This window comes from Gymnoscopelus braueri (genome assembly GCF_963280865.1).
Source record: "Gymnoscopelus braueri genome assembly, chromosome: 18".
NCBI classification, from domain to species: Eukaryota; Metazoa; Chordata; class Actinopteri; order Myctophiformes; family Myctophidae; genus Gymnoscopelus; species Gymnoscopelus braueri.
In genome coordinates this window covers 1736841-1760047 of record NC_137618.1, presented here as the reverse complement: position 1 = coordinate 1760047, position 23207 = coordinate 1736841, and the positions used below count along the sequence as shown (strand labels likewise).

General features: G+C 42.0%; 1 protein-coding gene across 6 annotated transcripts in view; it reads left to right on the top strand.

Annotated features, from left to right (window-relative positions):
- Positions 1 to 23207, top strand: part of myo1b (myosin IB) — a 158441-nt gene that overhangs the window by 31108 nt on the left and 104126 nt on the right. For all 6 annotated transcript variants that reach the window (XM_080412838.1, XM_080412836.1, XM_080412837.1 and 3 more), the window contains exon 3: positions 1934 to 2049. In XM_080412838.1, the coding sequence (XP_080268964.1) occupies positions 1934 to 2049 (116 nt within the window). The remainder of the gene's footprint in view (positions 1 to 1933; positions 2050 to 23207) is intronic.

Here is a 23207-nt window from a genome sequence, read left to right as displayed (position 1 = left end):
ATGTACTCGAGTAGAAGCTGGATGTATCTTTATGTCGCTGACGTCCATTGAAAACTAATTGCAGCCTGTATCCTGGTATCTTCCCTGTGTGAGATGGTTGGTGGTGTGTTAGTGGGAGAGGGTGAGCAAGCTGTCTGTGTATGAATGCATTTGTATACTTGTATTGTATGTTTGTACATGAGTTTATGAGACCCCCCTCGATGCTGCATCTCAAGGGGCTTTCCTTTCCTTTCCTTTCAATGAATTCTGAACGTTCTAAATCTGGAGCGTTCATTTAACTCTGAGGTACCTTACAGTACATGTCCATTTACTAACTAGACCAGGGGTCTTCAACCTTTTCAGGCCAGGGACCCCCAAACTGATGGGGAGATGGAGCAGGGACCCCCTACCTCGTAGGGTAGGGGGGGCTGGCACATATATTGTATATTTATGTATACAATTGTGTTTTATATTGCCTGCTCCTATACGCACCTGCCCCAGTAGGTGTGCAAAAATTCTCTACAAAATATGTATAAACATACCATGTTATTGTGCATTGTGCCTCCATTTATCTGTTTGCTATGCATTCATGTTATGTTTAAAGACAATTTGACTCTTTGGGGGGGGAAATATTGTTTAATCAAACAACAATTTCACAGACCCCCTGCAGTACCTCCGCGGACCCCCTAGGGGTCGCGGACCCCCTGTTGAAGACCTCTGAACTAGACACTTAAACCCTGGCGTCCCTAATTTGTTCAAATTATTATTATCTACAATATCACAATGCCTTGTATTGCAATACATTGTGAGCTTAGATAGGCTATTTTTTTTTACTAATTGTCATACAATAAAGGCTATATACTGCACTATATACTGGCTAGTACTGTGTTCTACTTAAGTATGTACTAACTAGTACTGTGTACTATTGTAGTATATACTAACTAGTACTGTGTTCTACTTTAGTGTCTACTAGCTCTTTAGTGTCTACTAGCTCTTTAGTGTCTACTAGCTCTACTAGCTCTTTAGTGTCTACTAGCTCTACTAGCTCTTTAGTGTCTACTAGCTCTTCAGTGTTTACTAGCTCTTCAGTGTCTACTAGCTCTTCAGTGTCTACTAGCTCTTTAGTGTCTACTAGCTCTTCAGTGTCTACTAGCTCTTCAGTGTCTACTAGCTCTTTAGTGTCTACTAGCTCTTTAGTGTCTACTAGCTCTTTAGTGTCTACTAGCTCTTTAGTGTGTACTAGCTCTTCAGTGTGTACTAGCTCTTCAGTGTCTACTAGCTCTTTAGTGTCTACTAGCTCTTCAGTGTCTACTAGCTCTTTAGTGTCTACTAGCTCTTTAGTGTCTACTAGCTCTTTAGTGTCTACTAGCTCTTCAGTGTCTACTAGCTCTTCAGTGTCTACTAGCTCTTTAGTGTCTACTAGCTCTTCAGTGTCTACTAGCTCTTTAGTGTCTACTAGCTCTTCAGTGTCTACTAGCTCTTCAGTGTCTACTAGCTCTTTAGTGTCTACTAGCTCTTCAGTGTCTACTAGCTCTTTAGTGTCTACTAGCTCTTTAGTGTCTACTAGCTCTTCAGTGTCTACTAGCTCTTTAGTGTCTACTAGCTCTTCAGTGTCTACTAGCTCTTCAGTGTCTACTAGCTCTTCTCAGTGTCTACTAGCTCTTTAGTGTCTAATAGCTCTTCAGTGTCTACTAGCTCTTCAGTGTCTACTAGCTCTTTAGTGTCTACTAGCTCTTTAGTGTCTACTAGCTCTTTAGTGTCTACTAGCTGTTTAGTGTCTACTAGCTCTTCAGTGTCTACTAGCTCTTTAGTGTCTACTAGCTGTTTAGTGTCTACTAGCTCTTCAGTGTCTACTAGCTCTTTAGTGTCTACTAGCTGTTTAGTGTCTACTAGCTCTTCAGTGTCTACTAGCTCTTCCTACCCGTCTCATTGTGTCTCTCATCTCTCTGTCCAGACGTACATCGGCAGCGTGGTGATCTCCATCAACCCGTACAGACATCTGCCCATCTTCACGCCGGACAAAGTGGAGGAGTATCGGAACAGGAACTTCTATGAGCTCAGTCCACACATGTGAGTCTACAGAGACCCTGTTTCTATTACCACTACCCCCCCCCCCCCCACTCCCCTACTCCCCAATGTCTGTTCTCTTCCCCTAACACTCTTACCTGGCCACAAAGGTCATAAGGCTCGGGAATTGAACCTGCAACTCGCTGTCAGGCCGCATTAGAGCCTATGTGTGGTATGTGCCCTCGGTGCCCCAAAGCCTCCCATTCTTGACACAGAATTCTTCAAAGTGGGCTCTGCTCACTTCTGTGTTTCTCTGAAGCACCTGCATGAATCTATTAGCTCGTTAACCCATTGATACCTGGAACGCATCTGTGTCACTTTAGATTTCTTTAGGCTATTCAAAAATAGCAGATATACAAGCTCATAGCGCGGCACCGAGTGCCGCGCTATGAACTTGTAGATCTGCTATTTTTGAAAAATCGAGGAAAAAAAAAATTGGGTTTTTTTTTCAATTTTTTTTTAGGATTTAGAAGACATTTCTAGAATCTTCTCAGGTCTTAAAGGGTTAAGCCTGAGTTGCACTTAGTAGAGAGTGGGCGTGTCACGCACTGACAATAGAGGCTATGCGCGTGACATCATCGTACCCGGAGGTTAAGCGGGAACGCCTACTGAGTGACAAAAAACTACTTTCTGGCCTTGACAGCCCCTATACATCCACACAGGAAAGTCCATTCTGACTGTATTAAACGACGTTAAACTCACCAACATGGCAGCTGTACGGAAAGTTTGAATGATCCTCTTTCTATCAGCAAAGTGTTTGTTTCATAAAGATCCACCGTAGAGACGTCATGTTATGAGATTTATGTCGATACATTCCGTGCAGGTGATTATTTTTCAGTGTCAGAGTTTGGAGGCGCTCGTTTTCAACAACGGAACGTCCCGCTGCCTCTCCTGCATCATAATGTGACATTTAGAAACCGGGACCGTTGAGTGATTTACAACGAGCGCTTCCAAACTCCATGCTGCTCAATGTTCTGCCACTCAGTCCAGATCAGGGGGGCGTGTCCATATGGGGGGCGTGTCCATATGCATACTGATGATTTGATTGATTGAATATGTTATGAACCCATTTAGACATGTTAAACCTATATGTTGTAATACCTTTCAATCTAGGACAGCATCTGTGTCATTTTAGTTGTTGCTAGTTGCTATATAATTTATATAGCAACATGATTTCTTATACTATATATATATTTTTTTTTGAAGGTTTTTCAGAAAACTTGTTTGCGTTGCCAGCACTGGTCTCAGGTCTAAATAATTGCAATCAAAGCAAGTACAATTATGCAAGCAATGCTAAAAGGAAAAGCGTGTCTGAGTGCCGCTAGGTCCTGCTTTTGGGGGGGGGGGGGGGGGCGTCGGGCAGCAGTGGGTCCTGTTCAGTCCGCTGTGTGCCACAGCAGGGCGTCCCATCTGTCCCGTCTGGACAGGGCGCCAGCACCGCCGGCTGCCGGCCGCCGTTGTTGTTGCCCTGCCAGGATAAAACAAAAGGGCCGCTACTACTCGTCAATTAGCTCGCCGTCTCCCCGGGTTACAGCACCGCCTCTGGGGGGAGGGGGAGGGGGGGGGGGGGGCTGACATACTCTCGCAGAGAGAGACCATGTTTACTTTACTGTCAACCAGCCAATTTACACCCCTCTGTTGTACTCTCTCGTGTGTGTGTGTGTGTGTGTGTGTGTGTGTGTGTGTGTGTGTGTGTGTGTGAGCTCATCAGTGGACAGTGACAGATGTGTCCAGCTGTCCGTTCCTCTGAGAAGGACACGTTTCCTGCTCTCTCTCTCTCCCAGTTCCACCATTCACTCGTTTATTTTCTCTCTCTGCAGCCCCCCCACCACACCCACCCCTCCCCCACCACACCCACCCCTCCCCCACCTAAACAATGTCCTGAAACACACTGAAGTGAAGGGGGGGGGGGGGGGTGTCAGGCTCTCAAGCCCTCTGTCCTCTCAACTCTTTTATGTCTATGGCCTGGAATTTAAGAACAGTCCAGACATTTTTACCATCATAGTAAAGGCCTAATAATATTCCTAATATTATTAGGAATATATAATTTCCTAATATCAAAGGGCTGTCTAGAACCGTGGTTCTCAAAGGGGTCCTTGGGGGGGCGGGGTTCCAGGGGGTCCCCAGCAAAATGAGTTAATAATAGCATCGCAATAATTGTAACTACTATTATTTCAAACTTTTGCTATTCATATTCGAGTCTTCAAATGTATAAAAAATCTTTTGAAAATAGCAGATCTACAAGCTCACAAGACGCGACGCATTGTGAGCTTGTAGATCTGCTATTTTCAAATGGCCGAAATGTCTATAGGGCTGAAGTGAGTAATGTATGTTTTGTAATAATAATACAAATCTACAAAGTAACTAGTAACTAAAGTTTTCAAATAATTGTAGTGGAGTAAAATATTTGCCTCTGAGGTGTAGTGGAGTAGAAGTAAAACTATTGAAATACTGGAAAACCTCAAGTACTGTACTTAAGTACAGTACTTGAGTACATGTACTTAGTTACTTTACACCGCTGCAACTAAGTCAGCAACCTGTCTAAGCCTTCACTAAATCCTTTTCAGCCCAAGTCGCAGGATTCATGTCAAATTAGACCGCTTAAGATGGTTATCCGTCGCAGCTTTGACCCCGGGGGTCCCGAGTCTGGGCCGACGGGGTGGACCTGAGGGGAGGATAATGGACATGACGTTCCTTTTGTTAACGCACTAATCCCCCCCCATCATGAAACGCATCCTCTGTTTATCTCCCTGTCTGTCTACGTGTTGCATTTCAACAAAATGCCTTTTAACAATGTTAAAGGGGTATTTCACCCCCAAAATGACCCTTTTCCTATGTATTAGTCACCCCATGGAGACTTGAATTCATGGATATTTTTTTTGTTTTCGTCACATTCCTAAGCCAATAATTTGATGACCAGCGGACCTGTAGGAGACACAAAGGAGACTCTTTGTGTCTCCTACCGGAACCGCTGCCACTTCAATCTTTCAAAAATGTCTCACCGTGACACGTTGTGAGCTTGTAGATCTGCTTTTTTTCTGTACTTTTGTGCAACACCAAGTAGAAAATAGGGCTTTCATTTATAATAATAAAAGAGATACAAGGTTTCTGCCCGACATTAGTGACAATAATTTTGTACTTTTCACCTGTTGTCTAAGAGCCTTGGATCCTCTTAAGTCTAAATAAGACGGTGGAATATAAGACCCAGACTTTAGCTAAAGGAGATTAAGCCGTCTTTTATTGGACGGCGCCGACCAAATGTCACATTAATTCCAAACACTCCATACATTGATCTCCATCCTCCTGCCAGACCATCTGGATCAATGGATCCTCTCATTGATCTGGAAGTGGATTCCTTTGTTCTAGTCAATTTGACTGTGTATAATATGACAATATGACAATGTATGATAAAAATAAATATGATACATTACCTAAGGTTACAGTGCCTATGAAGATGAGTTACATAGATCAGTGGTTCACTGGTTCTCAAACGTTTTCGTGCCAAGGATCCCCAAATTGTTCAAATTTGGCCGCGGACCCCCTTCTGAAAATGTTATGTGCTAGGGACCCCCAAAAGAGAAGATTTGTCAAAAAATAAACAATTTTCAAACACTTATACACAATATTTTTTTCTAAAATAGCAGACAAGCTCGCAGAGCCCACTTTGTCATAGATTGTATTATTGGTGGAGCTGAACCTCTAACCATCTTCATACACGACCACATGACACCACATAACCACACACTCTGATTTGTGTGTCTTTGAATGTATATTAGAGTCAAACATTGGCTTAAAGTGTAATGCCTTCAGAAAACATAGTCTTCTTACTACATACATATTCCACAAGGCCAGAGTCTCAATAGGTTCCTCATCTCTGCTCCGGTACAGCTGGAAATAATCATTTGTGGCTTCGAAACCCATTTGGACAGAGAGCCATTTGCATAATATTTAACTTACTGGTGTATTCAAATCAGAATGGTAAATGAGCGTGACTGCAGGCGATGCAATTACATGTTTTTGTTTTGGCTTTGAACACAGATAAATAATTATTTTTCTTGTTCTTTTCTTTTTTGCTTGAAAAAAAAAAAAAAATCGTCTCAGAGAAGGTAATTTTCTCCACAACCATTAATTAACCACAGCAATGTATGGCAAAGATCCAACCCAGTCAGGTTATTCATCTGAAGTAGTTTGAAACACTCTGAATAAAGAGATACAACAATCAGAAGAGCCAGCATGTGGGACACAGCAGTGAAGAACGCTTCCAAACGCTAGAATCAAGGCCTCGGCGGTTGGCGTAACCGTCTGGGCACCTAGGCTGGTACTCTAGCCTGACAGCGCGTCGCGGGTTCGAGTCCCGATCCCGACGGCCTTTGCTGCATGTCACTTTCTGTCCCCCATTTCCTGTCACTGCCTACTGTTCTATCAATAAAGGCATAAAAGCAAAAAAATAACATTATTTTATACTTTGGCCATTCAAAAATAGCAGATATACAAGCTCATAGTGCAGCACCGAGTGCTGTGCTATGAGCCTGTAGAGCTGCTATTTTTGAAAAATCGTGAACATTTTGCAAATCTTTGAATATACATATTTTTTTAAGCGAACATCTTTAAGTCAAATCTTTACCTCTGGGTGTCCCTGGAACTAAACATTTAGAAATGGGGGTCGGCGGCCAAATACATATACTGTAAGTACATATCACGATAAATACAAATGAGCAGATCTACAAGCTCATAGCGTGGCACTCTCTGCCACGCTATGAGCTTGTAGATCAGCTGTTTTTGTAATAGCCAAAGAAATCTAAAATTATAGAGATTCGTTCCCGGATTGAATGAGTTAAAAAGCTAGAATCAAAGACAATCAGCCATTGCTCTGCAAAAAGGCTTTATATTGCCACGCCAAACTGTGCCTACAGTGTATCAAAGGTCACTTGTGCAATAAAACAAGTAGATTAAATGGAAGACAAACATTTACACTGGCTCAGCCAGATCTCTGCTCTCCTAAAGCCCAAAGGCTACTCTGACTGTTTGTACTGCAGAGGAAGAGAGAAGGTGCATCGCATGCATACAAATCATGCACAACCAAGAGTCTAAAACATTGGTTTTCAACCTTTTTCATGCCAAGGACCCCTAAATTGATATACATTTGGCCGTGGACCCCCATCTGAAAATGTTTGGTGCCAGGGAGCAAAGATTTGAGTTAAAAATGATTGCTTTAAGAAAATATATATTCAAAGATATGCACACATTTTGAAGATTTTTCAAAAACTATTTTTGAGTAGCCAAAGCTAAGTGGTTAAAATGATTGTGAAGCTATTTTAACTCATTTCACTGGGGACCCCATGGTACCCCCCCAAGGGCCACTGGTGGTCCCGGACCGCTGGCTGAGAACCACTGGTCTAAAACAAACATACAAAATGTGTTATTTGGAAAAGTGTAAACTTGTGTTCAGCATCATGGAGAACAAAAAACAACCACCATTAAATATGTATTTTGTTTTTAAAGCTCGTTAAGTATAAAGAAGTCTTCATTAGCCTCTTTCAAAGCAGTCAGCTGTTCATTACACAGATCAAGAGCAGCGTCGTTTGCACATCAAACATACATTACATGCATACGGTGGCTCAGGAGGGTCATACGTACGTTACATGCATACGGTGGCTCAGGAGGGAACACGGCCGCTTGGGAATTGGAAGGTTCCAGGATCAATCCCCATGCATGGCTCCTCCCGGGAGCCATGCATGGGGCAAGCAAAGAAGCAAAGATTTGAGTTACGAATATATATATTCAAAGATTTGCACACATTTTCAAGATTTTTGAAAAATAGCAGATCTGCAAGCTCCGAGTGCCGCGCTATGAGCTTGTAGATCTGCTATTTTTGAATAGCCCAAAGAAATGTAACAATGAAACGGATGCTTTCCCGGGTCTTAATGGGTTAAAGAAATACTTCCCCTCCTGCCTCCACAAGCGTGTGTGAGATCTGGCACCGACAGGCTAAGACAAACACCCAGACTATCACAGACTATCACAGACTATCACAGACTATCACAGACACAGACTATCACAGACTATCACAGACACAGACTATCATAGACACAGACTATCACAGACTATCACAGACACAGACTATCACAGACTATCACAGACAAAGACTATCACAGACTATCACAGACTATCACAGACACAGACTATCACAGACTATCACAGACACAGACTATCACAGACACAGACTATCACAGACTATCACAGACTATCACAGACACAGACTATCACAGACACAGACTATCACAGACTATCACAGACTATCACAGACATCACAGACTATCACAGACTATCACAGACACAGACTATCACAGACTATCACAGACTATCACAGACACAGACTATCACAGACACAGACTATCACAGACACAGACTATCACAGACTATCACAGACACAGACTATCACAGACACAGACTATCACAGACACAGACTATCACAGACTATCACAGACACAGACTATCACAGACACAGACTATCACAGACACAGACTATCACAGACACAGACTATCACAGACTATCACAGACACAGACTATCACAGACACAGACTATCACAGACACAGACTATCACAGACACAGACTATCACAGACTATCACAGACACAGACTATCACAGACACAGACTATCACAGACACAGACTATCACAGACACAGACTATCACAGACACAGACTATCACAGACTATCACAGACACAGACTATCACAGACACAGACTATCACAGACACAGACTATCACAGACTATCACAGACACAGACTATCACAGACACAGACTATCACAGACACAGACTATCACAGACTATCACAGACACAGACTATCACAGACTATCACAGACTATCACAGACTATCACAGACTATCACAGACTATCACAGACACAGACTATCACAGACTATCACAGACACAGACTATCACAGACTATCACAGACTATCACAGACACAGACTATCACAGACTATCACAGACTATCACAGACTATCACAGACACAGACTATCACAGACTATCACAGACACAGACTATCACAGACTATCACAGACTATCACAGACACAGACTATCACAGACACAGACTATCACAGACACAGACTATCACAGACACAGACTATCACAGACTATCACAGACACAGACTATCACAGACACAGACTATCACAGACACAGACTATCACAGACTATCACAGACACAGACTATCACAGACACAGACTATCACAGACACAGACTATCACAGACTATCACAGACACAGACTATCACAGACTATCACAGACTATCACAGACTATCACAGACTATCACAGACTATCACAGACACAGACTATCACAGACTATCACAGACACAGACTATCACAGACTATCACAGACTATCACAGACTATCACAGACACAGACTATCACAGACTATCACAGACTATCACAGACTATCACAGACTATCACAGACTATCACAGACACAGACTATCACAGACTATCACAGACACAGACTATCACAGACTATCACAGACTATCACAGACACAGACTATCACAGACTATCACAGACTATCACAGACACAGACTATCACAGACTATCACAGACTATCACAGACTATCACAGACTATCACAGACACAGACTATCACAGACTATCACAGACACAGACTATCACAGACACAGACTATCACAGACACAGACTATCACAGACTATCACAGACACAGACTATCACAGACACAGACTATCACAGACACAGACTATCACAGACTATCACAGACACAGACTATCACAGACTATCACAGACTATCACAGACTATCACAGACTATCACAGACTATCACAGACACAGACTATCACAGACTATCACAGACACAGACTATCACAGACTATCACAGACTATCACAGACACAGACTATCACAGACTATCACAGACTATCACAGACACAGACTATCACAGACTATCACAGACACAGACTATCACAGACTATCACAGACTATCACAGACACAGACTATCACAGACACAGACTATCACAGACACAGACTATCACAGACACAGACTATCACAGACTATCACAGACACAGACTATCACAGACACAGACTATCACAGACACAGACTATCACAGACTATCACAGACACAGACTATCACAGACACAGACTATCACAGACACAGACTATCACAGACTATCACAGACACAGACTATCACAGACTATCACAGACTATCACAGACTATCACAGACACAGACTATCACAGACTATCACAGACTATCACAGACTATCACAGACTATCACAGACTATCACAGACACAGACTATCACAGACTATCACAGACTATCACAGACACAGACTATCACAGACTATCACAGACTATCACAGACACAGACTATCACAGACTATCACAGACTATCACAGACACAGACTATCACAGACTATCACAGCAAACACTGTGACGTAGACTCACTCGAAGATGAGCTTCTCCTCCAGTGGCCCATGGTACATACATGGGCAACTGGCGGCCCGGGGGCCACATGCGGCCCCCCAACCTTCACTTAATGCGGCCCACAGGTTAATATCAGAATACTGATATATTATTGATTTCAGCTGTTATGATTCATAACATGCAAACATGACCCGCTTTAATTACTTCAGTCTATATTAGTAGCTTAATGACTAGTATTAACATTCTATTGTCTTTGTTATGTCCAATGTATTTGTATTTAAGTTCATAAAGTTAACATAAGTATAACTAAATGCATTTGAAATTAAATAAAAATGATACTTTTCAGGATTCCAATAAAAAAAATAGCCCCAAAACAAATCTGAATTCCAATTCAAGAATAGCAAAAATAGCAGATCTACAAGCTCAAAACGTGTCGCACTGCGACGCGTTTTGAGCTTGTAGATCTGCTATTTCTGCTACTTTTGTGTGACATAGAATGGCCCGACAGTATGTACAATGTGTCCCTCTGGAGTGAGTGTGGATATATAGTGGCCCTCTCCATCATCAAAGTTGCACACCCCTGGTATAGTAGGACATGAGGCTGTTTGTGGAACCCACTATTCCGTTCCTTTTCGGGCATAAACCTCTTATATCCATAATTATTCTAAGCAATAGTTTTTGTGCACATTAACGTCCTACTTGATCATACTACAGTGTCACACAGAAGCATCAAAAGTGGCAGATCTACAAGCTCGAAACGCGGCGACGCGTTTCGAGCTACAACGCTGATGATACGTCCCAGGTGCATCCATGTGATGTTTTCTGCATAGGTAACACACATTGTAGCCTAGTGGTGACACATGGTAACGCATGCTCCACTACCACACAACGGCCTTCCACCCTGAACCACACAGTCAGTGCCTTCTGGGCGCTTTTTTCTGCTCTGTTTCACATTCAGATCATTCTCCATGCAGACGCTCACCTCACCCATGGGTTAGGGTTAGAGGTCACCTCACCCATGCAGCTATAAAACCCAGGTGCCCTAAACTCTGGCTTAACCCCTTAAGACATGAAGCCGATTCTACAAATGTCTTCTAAATCCCAACAGTATTCTGAAAAGACGTATGTTTCTATATCAGTGGTTCTCAAACTTTTTCATGTCAAGGACCCCCAAAATGTATTTTGCCGCGGACCCCCATCTCAAAATATTTTGTTCCAGGGACCCCCCAGAAGCAAGGATTTGAGTTTAAAATGTTCGCTTTAAAAGAATATAAATATATTAATTTGCACACATTTTCTCAATTTTTCAAAAATAGCAGATCTACAAGCTCGGTGCCGCGCTATGAGCTTGTAGATCTGCTATTTTTGAATAGCCAAAGTGTAAAATAATGCTTTTTTAGCTCAAATCAAAAAGTGACACAGATGCGTCCCAGGTCTTAAAGGGTTAATGAAGCGTATTCCCTGCAGGCCCCCCCCCCCCCCCCCCCCCCGTTCAGGCAGCGATCACAACCCTGTGGAAGGCAGCCGAACACACCCACTCCTCCCCACTACCCCCCCCCCCCCTCCCCCAACATATGCCATCACGGTGCTGCCGGGGCCTCCGTGCTTCACCAGCCAGCCGTGATCCCCCCCCCCCCCCCCTCCTCTAAGTACTGTGTGTTCAGAGTGGGGGGGGAGGGGGGGCGGGGGTCTCACTACCTCATTACACAAGAGGGGGGGGAAACGTGATCCCCCTCTCAGGAGAGACACGGTCGCTGACACACACGCACGCACACACACTCACACTCACACATACACATACACATACACATACACACACACACACACACACACACACTCACAGTCTGGCGGCCACTTGAGGGACATACAGAAGTGACTCCAGGTCATCTGTGGGGGCCTCTGCACACAGTGAAGGGCCACTGATTATGTCCCCTCTCTCTCTCTCTCTCTCTCTCTCTCTCGCTCTCTCTCTCTATAATGACACATATATAGCACTGTGGTGTGCATGGGGAGGGGGGGGGGGGCATGCCTACTACTGTATTTGAATAAGGGTGGTCTCATCTGAATTCAGGGCTTAAGTACTGTACTTAAGTACAATTTTGAGGTATTTGTACTTTACTTGAGTATTTCCAATTTCCAATACTTTTACTTCTACTCCACTACATCTCAGCGGCAAATATTGTACTTTTACTCCACTACATTTACTTGAAAACTTTAGTTACTAGTTACGTTTCAGATATAAACTATGATATAATGAAACATACACTAACCACTTTAAACACATTTTAAACCTAGGCTATTTGAAAATAGCCGATCTACAAGCTCACAACGCGTCGCATCGGGATCTTGTGCCCCATTTTCAACCTGCCTGAAACGAATACTTTATCATTCAGCACATATGAAAAGCAGGACAGCCTTGAAAACTATAAGCTAAAAAGTATAACACACACAAAGTGGGGAAGTTAGGAGCTTCAGAACGGTGAGCAGACCAGGTCAGGTCTCAGAGCTGAGGCACATAGTGCATCAAAGACACTTAGTAACAATGTTACAAAGTAATTTTCTCCACAACCATTAATTAACCACAGCAATGTATGGCAAAGATCCAACCCAGTCAGGTTATTCATCTGAAGTAGTTTGAAACACTCTGAATAAAGGGGTAGAACAATCAGAAGAGCCAGCATGTGGGACACAGCAGTGAAGAACACTTCACCCCCCATTCCCTGTCACTGCCTACTGTTCTATCAATACAATTTTTGAAAAATCGTGAAAATGTTGCAAATCTTTGAATATATATATATATATATATATATATATATATATATATATATATATATATATATATATATATATATATATATATATATATATATATATATATAACATCTTGGAAGTCAAATCTTTACCTCTGGGTGTCCCTGGAACTAAACATTTAGAAATGGGGGTCGGCGGCCAAATACATATAAGTACATATCACGATCTACAAGCTCATAGCGTGGCACTCTCTGCCACACTTTGAGCTTGTAGATCAGCTATTTTTTGAAAAGCCAAAGAAATCTAAAATTATAGAGATGCGTTCCCACCCGGATTGAATGAGTTAAAAAGCTATAGATAGAGCTTTATATTGCCACGCCAAACTGTGCCTAATCAAAGGTCACTTGTGCAATAAAACAAGTAGATTAAATGGAAGACGAAAACATTTACACTGGCTCAGCCAGATCTCTGCTCTCCTAAAGCCAAGTGCTTGTTGTGCCCAAAGGCTACTCTGACTGTTTGTACTGCAGAGAAGAGAGAAGGTGCATCGCATGCATACAAATCATGCACAACCAAGAGTCTAAAACAAAACATACAAAGTGTGTTATAAAGTACAGAAGTCCTGACGTCACTCGTTCATCCCCTGGGTCGTAAAGTCATTTCTCTATGGAGAATAACATTGGGTCATCTTAGAATCGTCTCATATAAGAATTGTGTTCCAAAAATAAACAAACTGTCTCTGCGATATTGTCAGGGAGGAGGCTCTGTATCGTTTATGATAGTCAGTCACTTATATTTGATACAGTCTGTTTCTGGCGAAAATTTTACTAATTTGTCGGAAGTAACATTAGCGTTTTCTCACCGTCAGTTGATGCTTCATATCCATAAGAGTCAAACCGCCGGGATCATTTGTTTATTTTTGGAACACAGTTCTTATTTGAACTATAGATATCAAACACGTCTATGGGAATTTAGAACGGGGGGGGGGGGGGTTGCCGCGACCCAGGTAGGATGTGTAAATTACATCAGACTTCGGTGCTCTATTGGAAAAGTGTAAACTTGTGTTCAGCATCATGGAGAAAAAAAAACAACCACCATTACATATGTATTTTGTTTTTAAAGCTCATTAACCCATTGAGACCTGAAGCCGATTCTACATGTCTCCTAAATCTCAACAGTATTCTGAAAAACCTATGTTTCTATATCAGTGGTGCTCAATCTTTTTCATGTCAAGGACCCCCAGAATTATATGTATTTGGCCGCGGACCCCCATCAAAATATTTTGTTCCAGGGACCCCCAGAAGCAAAGATTTGAGTTAAAAATGTTCGCTGTAAAAATATATATATTCAGAAGATTTGCACAAATTTTCACGATTTTTCAAAAATAGCAGATCTACAAGCTCATAGCGCGGCACTCGGTGCCGCGCTATGAGCTTGTATATCTGCTATTTTTGAATAGCCCAAAGTGTAAAATAATGCTTTTTTAGCTCAAATCTAAAAATGACACAGTTCCAGGTATTAATGGGTTAAAGGTAGTGTAAGTGATATATATACATATATTTTCTTTTTATTAAAAGGCTAAAGTAGTATATTGTGATAGTAATCATTGCTACCGAGCGTTTGTTGGGTCACAGGTGTCTCTCCAGCTCTTTAGTAAACACAATATACGCACATTTTCAGGTAGGTGACAACATCAGGAGAGAGCACTGAAAATGCATTTTCTGTTTAATAAAGAGCTGGAGAGACATGGAGACAACTTTTACTGAACAAACACTCTATAGCAATGAGTACTATCACAATATAGAGCTATTTAACACTTATTTTAACCAAAGTAAATCACTTACCCTACCTTATATAAAGAAGTCTTCATTAGCCTTTTCACTACACGGATCAAGAGCAGCATCATTTGCACACCAAACATGTGTGCGGTAGCTCAGGAGGTAACCCTGAATAACTGATCCCAGTGAACTGGTTGGTGCCTCGCATGGTTTCCTCTGCCGTTGGTGTGAATTAGAGTCCTCAACCGGCCTGAAAATGAAGACCCAGCCCTAACAGGGCCTGGCCCGAACAATTATCATAATTTTAGGCACGAAAAACCTGAAAATGTGTCATTATGTGCTTAATGTCCTCAAAGTCACGCATCCAACAAGCTTTGAACTGAGAAGATTGGACCGTGCGTTCCAGAGATAATTGGCCAAAATGGCCACTTTCACTGTTTGAGTTTTTTATTATACCACAGGCTTGGAAGGTCGGACCTGCATTAGAGTCTCCTACTGGAGATTCTGCCGGTCATCAAATTATTGGCTTAGGAATGCAACAAAAACTAAACAAATCTCCATGAATTCAAGGCTTCTTGTAGTGTGTAATTGATAGAAAATGTCATTTTTTTGGGCTGAACTTCTCCTTTTAATGGGTTAAATGGATGTGTGAGGTTGGAGCGGATGAGGACCGTTGAAGCCACAGCCTCTTAAAAGCTAACGAAGAGGAACTTATTCGTCAGCCTTTTAAAAATATATCCACCACATGAGTTACAGGACTCACAGCCGCTGGTTAAAAGCACTTTGAGGCAATTTTTGGAGCTGGGTTTGTGCCTTGCTGCCACAGCGTAGGGGCCGTAACAAGCAGGGCGTTGATCTCTTAGCAGCCCCTGATGACCAGGGTGAAAAGTAACTAAGTACATGTACTTAAGTACAATTTTGAGTTACTTTACTAGAGTATTTCCAATGTGCAGTACTTTTACTTCTACTCCACTCTCGATCTCAATCTCAGAGGAAAATATTGTACTTTTACTCCACTACAATTATTTGAGAACTTTCGTTACTAGTTACTTTGCAGATATAAATTACTATATTATAAAACCTACATTAACCACTTCAGCCCTATTTTATACCTAGGCTATTTGAAAATAGCCGATCTACAAGCTCACAATGCGTCGCGACGCTTTTTTTTTTTAGTACTTTTACTTTTGGTACTTTTAAGTATATTTTGATGCCAGTACTTTTGTACTTTTACTCAAGTAACATTTTTGAACACAGGCCTTTTACTTGTAACAGAGTATGTTTTTATTGTGGTATTGCTACGTTTATTTAAGTAAGATATCCCCCCAGGAGCTATAGGAGGTTATACGAGGGGGGGGCGTCTTCACTTCAGACACGTGCATATGGGGGGCGGCCTGGAGCAAAAGTTGCCCATAAATCAATGTCAGTTTGTCCAAACGTCGCCGTAGTCACTGGACATGTTTTAATTAAGCCGTCGAAACATGTTTTTGGGAAATTAAAAAGTAGGGAGCTTAACGGCGATGCAGAAAAAGGCACAGTTTGGGTCTTAAGTGAATGAGCATCTGACCCATCATCATAAAACCTGTTGGTTATTGTTTGTTTGTATTAATATTAACCCATTAAGACTGGGAACGCATCTGTGTAATTTTTTTTTTTTGGGCTATTCAAAAACAGCAGATCTACAAGCTCACACCGAGGCACCGAGTGCCTACTATGAGCTTGTAGATCTGCAATTTCTTTTTTAAATCATGAAAATTTGTGAAAATCTTCTATACTGTATATATTTTTCAAAGCAAACATTTGTAACTCAAATCTTTGTTTCTAGGGGATTCTACAAATGTCTTCTAAATCCTAACAGGTTTTTGAAAAAACTTATGTTTTTTCATGTCAAGGACCCCCAAAAATTATATGTATTTGGCCGCGGACCCCCATCTCAAAATATTTTGTTCCAGGGACCCCCAGAAGCAAAGATTTGAGTTAACATGTTTGTTATATAATATATATACAATGATTTTTCAAAAACAGCAGATCTACAAGCTCATGGCGCGTCAGATCTGCTATTTCTTAATAGCCAAAATACATCTTGAAATGACACAGATGCGTTCCCGGTCTTAATGGGTTAATGGGTGCCGATCATCATAAAACCTAGTTATCGTTTGTTTATTCTGATATTAATAGGTGCCGGAAACGGTCAAAGGTCTAGAGAGACGCCTCGCTTTCATCAACGGTCCGTGTTGGCTTGAAGCCTTCATGCCACTTTGATGCTGTATTTATTAATATTTTTATAATGAGATTAGCCATACTGCTGGGCTGGACTTTGTGATGTCTGCTGATATCATATCTTATCATCTTATTAGGTTAGACTAGGTCTGCACAATAGCAGTGCTTTATAGCCACACATCATCACCAGTGACATGTACTGGAGGCCATTTTGATTGAGCTTATTATTTCAGAGGGATTGATCACAATAAAATATGAGCATAAATGTGTCATCATCATCACAGTGACCTTCACTTCAGTCCACTTCACCCAGCAGCACCACCACAGCGCTCTCTCTCTCTCTCTCTCTCTCTCTCTCTCTCTCTCTCTCTCTCTCTCTTCTCTCTCTCTCTCTCTCTCTCTCTCTCTCTCTTTCTCTCTTTCTCTTTCTCTCTTTCTCTCTCTCTCTCTCTCTCTCTCTCTCTCTCTCTCTCTCTCGGAACAACCAGGTTTCAGTGGTGGAAAAAGTACTCACATGTTTTACTTAAGTAAAAGTGCTTTTACTTTTGGTACTTTAAGTACATTTTGATACCAATACTTTTGTACTTTTACTCAAGTAAGTTTTGAATTCCGGAAGTTGTAACAGAGTACTTCTACATTGGAGTATTGATACTTTTACTTAAGTAAAATATTTGATTACTTTTTCCACCACTGACTACAGGCTATGTCACATTTTTAGCATATTGCTACACAGTATAAATTAGGCATCACACTGCTAGCCTGGCGTGGGTTTCAAATGAACACTTGTTTGTCATCGCAGAGAACAAACGGCGGGCAACGGGTGACTGGACACACTCTGGTCCTCCTTAAAACACACACCACACTCTGGTCCTCCTTAAAACACACACCACACACTGTCCATTAGCTGCAAGGGTTATGTGTCATTTGGACACATTGGAAACTCTGTGTGTGTGTGTGTGTGTGCAAAATATGGGAAGTTGTTAAACATCCTGGGTAGAGATAAGATGAATATTTAGGGAATACACTTCATTAACTCATTAAGACCTGGGACGCATCTGTGTCACTTTTTGATTTGAGCTAAAAAGCATTATTTTACACTTTGGGCCAATTCAAAAATAGCAGATCTACAATCTCTACAGATCTCTACAGATCTACAAGCTCATAGCGCGGCTCCGAGTGCCGCGCTATGAGCTTGTAGATCTGCTATTTTTGAAAAATCGTGAAAATTTTGTGCAAATAATTGAATATACGTGTATATTTTTAAAGAAACAATTTTTAGCTCCAATCTTTGCTTCATGGGGGGTCCCTGGAACTAAATATTGGTCCGCGGCCAAATACATATAATTTTGGGGGTCCTTGACATGAAAAAGTTTGAGAACCACTGATATAGAAACATACGTCGGATATAGAAGACATTTGTAGAATCCCCCCAGAAGCAAAGATTTAGGTTAAAATGTTTGTTTTAAATATATATATATATTCAAAGATTTGCACACATTTTCACGATTTTTCAAAAATAGCAGATCTACAAGCTCATAGCGCGGCACTCGGTGCCGCGCTACGAGCTTGTATATCTGCTATTTTTGAATAGCCCAAAGAAATCTTGAAATTACACTGATGCGTTCCCGGTCTTAAGGGGTTAAGCCAGAGTTTAGGGCACCTGGGTGTTATAGCTGCATGGTGAGGTGACCTCTAACCCTAACCCATGGGTGAGGTGAGCGTCTGCATGGAGAATGATCTGAATGTGAAACAGACCAAAACGCCCCCAGAAGGCACTGACTGTGTGGTTCAGGGTGGAAGGCCGTTGTGTGTGGTATAGTGGAGCATGCGTTACCATGTGTCATCACTAGGCCAGTGGTATTCAACCTTTTTCATGCCAAGGACCCCTAAATTGATATACATTTGACCGCGGACCCCCCATTTGAAAATGTTTTGTGCCAGGGCAGGGCCCCCCAGAAGCAAAGATATCAGTTCATTTTCGATTTAAAAAATGTAAATATTAAAAGATATGCACACATTTTCAAGGTTTTTCAAAAATAGCAGATCTACAAACAGCTTGTAGATCTGCTAGTTTTGAATAGCCCAAAGCTAAGTGGTTAAAAAAACGATTGAGACGCTATGTTAACTATAATTTTGCTGGGGACCCCCTGGTACTCCCTCAAGGACCACTGGTTGAAAACCACTGCACTAGGCTACAATGTGTGTTACCTATACAGAAGACATCACATGGATGCACCTGGGACGTATCATCAGTGTTGTAGCCTGGAGGACGTATCATCAGTGTTGTAGCCTGGGGTCAACGGGTGTTTCGGGTCTCGCAAAAACAACATACACCCTCGCCCAGGTGACCCAGCCCGGGGTTGATCAAGCCCCGACTTACGTCCCAGTAGCTACTGTACCCATGGTCAGTCCTGACCGTGGGTGGAGGCTCTGGCACGTGGAGGGACTAGGCTCTGTGGGGGGCTTCCTGGCCTGGCTCCTCCTTCGTCTCACCAGGTCCAGGACCCGAGCGTTGCGATGTGTTACCACTTATAATATATATAATTTTGGTATAATGTATTCCAATAATGTATTTTCATGTTTTTATATTTCTATGTATGTTTATATTTCAAATGCATTTAGTTATACTTATGTTAACTTTATGAACTTAAATACAAATACATGGGACATAAAAAAGACAATATGATGTTAAATACTAGTCATTAAGCTACTAATATAGACTGAAGTAATTAAAGCGGGTCATGTTTGCATGTTGTGAATCATAACAGCTGAAATCAATAATATATCAGTATTCTGATATTAACCTGCGGGCCGCATTAAGTGAAGGTTGGGGGGCCGCATGTGGCCCCTGGGCCGCCAGTTGCCCATGTATGTACCATGGGCCACTGGAGGAGAAGCTCATCTTTGAGTGTGTCTACGTCACAGTGTTTGCTGTGATAGTCTGTGATAGTCTGTGATAGTCTGGGTGTTTGTCTTAGCCTGTCGGTGCCAGATCTCACACGCGCTCGCGGAGGCAGGAGGGGAAGTATTTCTTTAACTCTTTAAGACCTGAGAACGCATCTGTGTGTCATTTTTTAGATTTCGTTGGGCTATTCAAAAATAGCAGATATACAAGCTCATAGCGCGGCACCGAGTGCCGCGCTATGAGCTTGTAGATCTGCTATTTTTGAAAAATCGTGAAAAATGTTGTGCAAATCTTTGAATATATATATATTTAAAGCGAGCATTTCTAGCTAAAATGTTATTGCTTCTGGGGATTCTACAAATGTCTTCTAAATCAGTTTAAAACAGTTTTCTGAAACACTTATGTTGCTATAATATTAATGTCAGTGTCAAGGAGCCCCACAACGATATGTATTTGGCTGCGGACCCCCATCTAAAAAAAAAAAATTCCAGGGACCCCCAGAAGCAAAGATTTGAGTAAAAAACAATTGCTTTATAGATATATATTTGAAGATTTGCAACAAAAAAAAAACACGATTTAAAAAAAAAATGCAGATCTACAAGCTCATAGCGCGGCACTCGGTGCCGCGCTATGAGCTTGTATATCTGCTATTTTTGAATAGCCAAAAGTATAAAATATGGATAAAGTGGTTACACAGATGCGTCCCCCGGTCTTAAAGGGTTAATCCAGCTGTGTGTGTGTGTGTGTGTGTGTGTGTGTTTGTGTGGGGGGGGGGGTTCAGTCATGGCTGTCGGCCTCTATCCAGGATCTCAGCATCGTTACTGCAAAAAAAAAGAAAGCTTGCTGCCAAGCCGCACCGACCGCCAAACCATGATGTCATCATCCTGGTTCAGTGGGATGGTCCTGGATGCCGTGTTTGTGTTCAGGATGCTGTTTCTCTGCACTAAGGTTTCATTGGGGATCGTTTTACATCTACGTCTGTTTGTTTGATTTGCGCACACACAGAGCCGTAGTAGAACTCCCCTCTGTCTGCATAGACCAGACCGCTGTGTGGACTTTAAACCCTCTCACTGCACCCCCTGGCTGCGCCTTTTTGTTTTGCATTCTGTGTTTCGTGCAGTTGGATCGGCACGTTCAAAAGAGGGAGAGGGACAAACTAACACAAAAAGATCCTCATTGCTGGCGGTGCTCTTGTTTAATGTTATTGACATTTGAACCAATAAAATATCGTATTCCGTTGGGGCGAGCAATTCATAGAGGTAGTGTATGTCTTCTTTTTAACGCCACAGCCCCATTCCCCCCCCCCCCCCCCCTCACGTCTCTGTTTGCCATAAAGTTGTTTGCTTTTCCAGAGAAACGCTCAGAGCAAACTGCGTGTGTTTTGTGTGTTTTGTGTGTTTTGTGTGTTTTGTGTGTTTTGTGTGTTTTGCTCTGATGATTCATCAGGCATCCGGCTCGCTGCTGGACATTATGAAGTGATCTGAGGGAGAAGAGTGTGTGTGGAGTCACTACATCTATATATTATGTAGACGTTTGGTAACAGGCCAGGCAGGAGGTCCATCCACGTGTTCCCCCTGCGTTCAGTATTACATAAACATGGAGTGTTTTGATCTGGAGGACAGAGGCTCCATGTGTTGTGTTCACATGCTCTATGGAGGTATACAGCTCCAAGTGGGCTCTTGTGGCTCATGAGTCGTATTAATCCATTAAGGCCGGGAACACATCTGTGTCATTTAAAACATTTCTTTGGCTATTCAAAAATAGCAGATCTACAAGCTCATAGTGCGGCACCGAGTGCCGCGCTATGAGCTTGTAAATGGTGGAAAATGTGTGCAAATCTTTGAGTGTGTGTGTGTGTGTTTTAAAGCGAACATTTTTAACTCCGATCTGTGCTTCTAAGGGTCCCTGGAAGATTTTGAGATGGGGGGGGGGGGTCCGCGGCCAAATACATAATTGTGGGTGGTCCTTGACATGGAAAAGTTGGAGCACCACTTATATAGCAACATACTGTTAGGATTTAGAAAGTATTTTTAGATATGTATTTTGGCACGCGGACCCCTAAGGCAGGGTCCATTATGCATAGCCAAAATCATGTCTGGGCCCAAGGCTATTTCAGTTAGCCTTGTAGAAAACAAGGTTTACAATATTTCCACTGTTATCTCAAATAGAGCCTCCGGGACAAGGAGTGACTTTAAACACTCTGCAAATATAGCAAATTTAACACGCATTCCCTGTAGAGGCAACAGCCAGATAGTTGAATGCCTGAAGCTAAACCTGGCCCTATTTAACATCAGGTCACTTAATGACAAGTCTTCCTCTGTAAATGATATCATCTGTAAAGAGAAACTAGATATTATTTTTTTAACAGAGACTTGGCTTGGATCTGATGGAGCGGTGCCCCTAGCTGCAGCATGCCCACCAAAGTACAGTTTCATTCACTCAGGACGTGAGGGAAAAAGAGGAGGTGGTCTGGCGAATATCTTTTCTGACACTTTAAAATTCAAACCTCTGCCAAACCTCGGCAGTTTTAAATCATTTGAATACCAGGCCACCATATTGGAGAGTCAATCCTCTGTGCTTATGATTAGTATGTATCGACCTCCAAAGTGCAGCAAAGCCTTATTTCTAACAGAAATATCAGAACTTTTATCTATCTGTTCCACTAATTATGACAGAACTCTGATTACTGGAGATGCTAATCTACATGTTGACATTGTTTCGGATGTTGTGGCTATGGGTTTCCTACAGTTACTGCACAACTTTGACTTTATTCAACATGTTGTTGGGCCAACACATAAACATGGCCATACCCTGGACTTGGTGATCACTAAAGGTTTGAATATCACTGTTGACAGTATTATTGATAAGCCCGAACTAACAGACCACTATTTATTGTGTTTTAATATGACTGTCTCTGATCTAGGGAAAAACAATACAGAATATACTATAAAAAAACGTTTTTTTATCTCATCTGCAGCAAACGAGTTTCCTCGTCATCTGGCGTGTGTGCAGGTGCCCCCCCTACTTGATGCTCCCTCAGTGAATGATATGGTTCAACATCTTAATCTCAAATTAGA